Consider the following 6,000-nt stretch of genomic DNA (forward strand, 5'->3'; position numbering starts at 1 on the left):
CTTAAAAAGTGACTTAGTCACTATTTCACTTGCAAGTAACTTTTTGTCACTATTTCGGCAAAAGTGGTCAAAAAAAGTGACTTTAGTCACTTTTCTTAGAAGATTTGTCATGTAGGAAATGATCAATATTTTTCTTGAAAATCCTTCAGAATCATTACTTTGAAAAAAATTAAAAATCAACGGTCCAACATTGAAAATGTAAGGCGATGTGATTAGATAGAGCCGATATTTTTAAACCGTACAAAGGTAGATCAAAAGATCAGGCAAAAATTTATCACCTGTCAGAATTTCAAGTGCTAAAATGCCTTTTTCGATTTTTGGTGAATTTTTGAAAATCAAATTTAGGTCTAAAATGAGGGAAAAATCAAAATTTTACCAAATTGACCTTGAAAGCTGAAATTTGGAATGTACCCTATTTTCAACCTACCAAATCGACTGGAAACTGTTTCAACTCGTTTTGAGCAGTTCTGGAGCCTCCAGCAGATTTTTGAAACTTCAAATTTCCCAAAATTTCATCAAATGGAGATGGAAAGCCGTAATTCATTCTGCCAACTAATTTCAATACGCTACGAAGTCGACTGCAGGTGGATTTCAAGTCGTTTTGGAGCCTCCAGCGACTTTTTGAAAATTACCGGAGCCACAAGATTTTTGAAACTTGAAATTCCCACAACATTTTATCAAATGGAGTTAGCGAACTGAAATTTACTTCGCAAACTAATTTCAATACGAGATGAAGACGACTGCATGGTGGTTTCAAATGATTTTGAAGCTTCCAGCTACTTTTTGGAAATTGCAATTTTCCAACAAACACCATACAACCTTTCAAAAAGTCGCTGGAGGCTCCAAAACGACTTTAAACCCACCAGCAGTCGACTTCGTAGCGTATTGAAATTAGTTTACTGAATGAATTTCGGCTTTCCATCTCCATTTGAAGGTTCGAAAATCTACTGGAGGCTCCAGTAATTTTCAAAAAGTCGCTGGAGGCTCCAAAACGACTTGAAATCCACTTGCAGTCGACTTTGTGGCGGTATCGAAATTGTTTGCGGAATGAATTTCGGCTTTCCATCTCCATTTGATGAAATGTTGGGAAATTTCGAGTTACGAAAATCTGCTGGAAGCTCCAGAACTACTCAAAACGGGTTGAAACAGTTTCCAATCGATTTGGCATGTCGAAAATAGGGTATATCCCAAATTTCAGCTTTCAAGGTCAATTTGTTAACATTTTGATTTTTTCCCTCATTTTTGGCCTAAATTTGATTTTCAAAAATTCACCAAAAATCGAAAAAGGCATTTTAGCACTTGAGATTTTGACAGGTGATGAATTTTTGCCTAATCTTTCGATCTACCTTTGTACGGTTTAAAAAATTTCATGCAAGTCCTATGTTGGAACGCAAAATCTGCGATTTTGGCTGACCTGTCAATCAAAATGGCCGTCATTTTGAAAGTAGGGCCACTTTTTTTTGAGGACAAGGGCTAGAAATGTTGCTTGGGACTCCACCCTTGAGAAAAAAGTTGTCCTGGAGGATCGACCGGTGGGGTGGGGGGGGGGTGCAATAAGTAGATCCTTATGCGGGCTCCCTGACTAACAGAATATATACTCTGCTCTCATTTCTCAAAATTTTGGTCACTTTTTTGCTATTTTTCAGTCACTAAAGTCACTGAAAAAAATTAATAGTGGATTTCGTGCCTGCAATTTCCAAAAATTAATCAAAAAAATATTCTCAACATTAAATAATAATTTGTAGCCCAAAATTTCAGCTTTGAAGCTTTGTACATCTACCAAAAATGATTTGTTTTTACCACATTCGGAATACAATGTACTTCAGCAACGAGATTTCTAACGTGCGATTTTTCGGTTTGGTTTTCAGGATCCGACGTCCGTGTTCAGTAATAATTCGCGTCAAATTGGAATCCGAGTGAAGCAGTTGCCGCCGGATACGGTGAAATTCGATATTCTAGTACAGAGCGGAGTCGAAGGTACCTTGGTTAAGCTGCCGTTCAAGGAATCGGGAGGCAAGAAGATCACTACGAATGGCGAAGGACCGAAAATAGGTTCGATTTGTTATCAGATGAACGGCGTAAAAGAGACTGCCAACTTTACTGCAAAAGACTGTGATTCGTTGAATAACTTTCAAATAGATAATAAGGTAACGGTGACGTGGTTTTTTATTACTTTATTCTATTACACGAGTATAAGATGGAATCGACGAATAATGATAATTTTTTCGTATCGTGTTCAGGTTAAATTTGACTTGTTCAAAATTAAACGTAACAAAGAACTAGTGGCGAAAAACGTTCGAGTTATCGTGATGCCGATTAAACCGGTCATCGTGCATACGGCGCCTGGATTTAAGAACAGTGTAAACGAGAAACCAGCCGAGAAGAAGATCAATCAAGGATTCGTGGCTGCGTTAAAAGACGGTTACGGTTTTATCGAAACATTGTCGTTGGACCGAGAAATGTTTTTCCATTTTAGGTAAGAAGATCTACAATAGTTGAAATAATTTTGGTACTTGGATAATACATAGTTCAGCGCATTAATCGAGGAAATCTGGTGGTTTTTTTTCGCTCCCTGTAGTAGCAACGTGGATGGCGTTTCTGGCTTGGAAGTTGGAGCGGAAGTAGAGTATTGTGTCGGTACCAGGAATACGAGTAGCAATCATAACATGGTGGCTGAGAACGTGAAACCATTGCCGCCTGGTTCCATCAAGTTGGAGGGTTGTTTGAAGGATAATCAGCCTACGTTGAGTGGCGTCGTTGTCAGACCGTTGAGATCGTTGAACCCCGATCAAAAAGAATACGCTGGATTGATTCAAGAAGTCAGTGGAGGTGAGTTGATGTTCTAGTGCTAAAGTGGAAAGCGAGATACGACGCAGATTCGTATCGAATATCGTACAAATAGCACTAATATGTATTATCTCTCGTTGAAATCTAATTATTACGTCTTATTCGTTTCCTGTTTATTTTTTTCTCGTTTACGAAGCATATTTTGCAAACGAATCCCACGAGTCGGCGATTTTTTGTTCAATTTAATTATGCTCGTTTGTCTTTTTTTTTTTTTTTTTTTTTTTTTTTCTATTTTTCTCAAGGAGATTTGGACGATGACAAAGCGATGAAGTACAAATTCGGCATTTATGGATTGAAAAACAAGACGGAATTATTGCAAACCGGCGATCCGGTCAAGTTTCAAGTTGATACGAGCAAGAGAGCAGTCAATATCGTTGCTCTTCGCACTAAATCACGAGCTACTGTCGAATCGATGAAAGGTAACTATAAAACTACATACTCCTAAATTGAAATCAAAAAGCTTCGAATTTGGACGAAGGCCAACGAGTGAAAGTTGAGCCTCTTAGGATTGACATTATTTTTGTTTCAACTGAACCCTGAATCATTGAATTTCTGTTTTTTTAGATCAATTCGGATTTTTGTCGTACGTTGTCGAAGAAGGACGCAAGTTATTCTTCCACGCTTCTCAAGTCAAGGATAAAACACCATTGCAACCGGGTGACTTGGTCGAGTTCGTTTTAGTTACTAATCAAAGATCTGGCAAATCTTCGGCCTACAACGTATCTAAAATCAAGTAAGTGTCTCATCGAAAAATTGACCGTAAAACGACATTAAACCCCCCCCCCCCCAAGAAAGTCGTAAAGTGTTTAAAAAATGTCCTGATAAAGTCCTTCTTTTTCAATTTGAAATTTTGTTAAACACTTTGTACGTTGAAATTTCGCAAACATTTTCAATTCTGATGAGATTTTGATCCCAGCTCTCACTTTTTTCCAATTTCCGAAATTGTTACATGTGCAAAGAGCTTCCAGATTCAGTTTTTTGTTATTATCATCAAAACTTCGTGAATCGAATCTCATCCAAAAAGTGAAATTTGGATCATCCCTTTATTAAAAAAAAAAAAAAAAAAAAAAAAAAACTTGAGGTGTTATGGGCAGAAAATAATCAAATTTTGGGCAATAAATGCAAAAAAATCAAAAGCTCACCAAATTGGCTCGAAAAGCTGAAATTCGGCATGCTTTTCTGATCGACTCACTATGTTGACATTTGGTTTAAAAGTAAATTTTAGCTTTCCACGTTCATTTGGTGAAATTTTGTTGAAATTTCAACTTTCAAAAATCTACCAGAGGCTGCGGATGTGCTCAAAATGATTCGAAATCATTTTCATTCTAATTGATTCGAGGTGTCAAAAGTTTCATGCATAATGCATATTAAATTTCAGTTTTTCTAGCCCATTTGATAAGGGCCTGAAAACCTGCAATTTTCAAAATAGCCCTGACGCAATTTTAAAGCCCCCCCCCTCCTCTAATTGTAGTAGAAAAGAAATGAACTGATGCAGAATTATTCAAAAGCGATGTTGTGACCTATTAAAGTAGGTTGAAATTTCGCGAGACATTCAAATATTTCGCCGAAAATGTTTTTTGAACATTTTGAAGAATTTTGAGCCCCAAAATTGAGTCATGATTTTTGAAATTTCCCAAAAAGTGTAATGTAATATATCAAAGTAGGTCGAAATTTCCAAAAAAATTCAATATTTCCACGAAAATATTTTTTGGTCATTTTTGAAGAATTTTTTCTCGAAATTGAGTCAATCGTGATTTTTGGAATTTTCAAAAAAGTGTGATCCAATATATCAAAATAGATTGAAATTTCTCGAGAAATTCAAATATTTCCATAGGAATATTTTTTAAAGCATTTTTGATAAATTTTAAAGCCTTCAAATTGAGTCATTTTTTTGTGATTTTTTGAAAAAAAAAATGTGATGCGACGTATAAAAATAGGTTGAAACTTCACGAAAAAAATCAATTATTCCTCGAAAATGTTTTTTGAGCACTTTTTGAGAAATTCTGAGCCCAAACTTGGATAATGATTTCAATGTTGATTTCATGGACTTTCAAAAAAAAAGCATCAAGTCAGAACCCCAGCTCATTTTTTTTTCTGAATACAACGTTCAGATTACAATCTAGTCGTTATATCGATTTCAGTTTCTCGATCTCGCGAAATCTCATATTTTAATTTTTCCTTTTACTACCTACACCATGATATTCAAAAATACTCACATGTTCTCGTCTATTTACAGCGAAGCAAATGTGAGACCGGAAAGGCTGATCAATCGGTTGAAACTTTCAAACGCCCTTAACAACGGTCCTAAAGTGATGGTGATTCGTCAACCGAAAGGTCCCGAAAGCAATCACAAAGGATTCTCCAAAGAGTACCAAAGATGGCGTACTTCGAAAAATACTCCGTAATTTCGGCTCCCCTGTACACCATTGCACACGACGTATCCCCGTGTACGATACGGATACGTGCTCCGTTTACCATCACTAACAGCATTTTTCTAAGGTTTGAGTTGTTGTTTTTTTTTCTACATTGCGTTTAATTTACTATTTATCGCACGAAAATTGAAAAAAAATTGATAAAAAATTAACATAAGTGAATTGTACGATTACAACTGCCAGGTTGCTGTTTTTTTCTCTCATATTTTTTCGTTAATTATTATGATTTCCCCTTTCTCGTATTCGTTTTTATGCGCGTTTTACTGTATTATATAGATAATAATTTTAAGGTATTCGAAAACCGCATGGCTCAAAGGGAGAACCCGATTTAGAGTTTTCAATCGTTTTATTTTTAATTATCGAATATTTTTCGTTTGTTTGTTTTTTCTTTTTTTTCTCTCTCTCTTTTTCTCTTTAAGAAACGTAACGATGATTTATAAAAACTAAAAAAAACAAAAAAATAAGTAACGTATTGCTAACAATGTTATACAGCTGAGCTGATGTTAACATTACCTTTTTTTTTTTTTTTTTTTTTTTTAAATTTACGTACGTGTACCTAAGTTATATTTTAATTTTTTTTTCTCTCCTCCCTTCCTTTCTTCATTTACCTCGATTTACTAATGTTCAGACAATTCCGGATTTTAGCATAATATGGGGATTTGGTCTTATGTGTAATTTTTTTTCTCTCTCAAAAAACTGGTGTGTCATCTTATCTCCATTA

At 35.4% G+C, this 6,000-nt stretch overlaps 1 protein-coding gene across 3 annotated transcripts in view; it reads left to right on the top strand.

Moving 5' to 3' along the window:
* Unr (cold shock domain-containing Unr) overlaps positions 1-5,766 on the top strand; it is a 30,487-nt gene extending 24,721 nt beyond the window's left edge. For 2 of the 3 annotated variants that reach the window (XM_065365746.1, XM_065365747.1), the window contains exons 8-13: positions 1,869-2,147; positions 2,241-2,476; positions 2,579-2,829; positions 3,090-3,266; positions 3,412-3,580; positions 5,084-5,766. In XM_065365746.1, the coding sequence (XP_065221818.1) occupies positions 1,869-2,147; positions 2,241-2,476; positions 2,579-2,829; positions 3,090-3,266; positions 3,412-3,580; positions 5,084-5,252 (1,281 nt within the window). In that variant the 3' untranslated portion in view covers positions 5,253-5,766. The remainder of the gene's footprint in view (positions 1-1,868; positions 2,148-2,240; positions 2,477-2,578; positions 2,830-3,089; positions 3,267-3,411; positions 3,581-5,083) is intronic. The other variant, XM_065365748.1, reaches the window with a different exon arrangement.
* Positions 5,767-6,000: the final 234 nt, after the last annotated feature.

The sequence above is a fragment of the Planococcus citri genome, chromosome 5, assembly GCF_950023065.1.
Source record: "Planococcus citri chromosome 5, ihPlaCitr1.1, whole genome shotgun sequence".
NCBI classification, from domain to species: Eukaryota; Metazoa; Arthropoda; class Insecta; order Hemiptera; family Pseudococcidae; genus Planococcus; species Planococcus citri.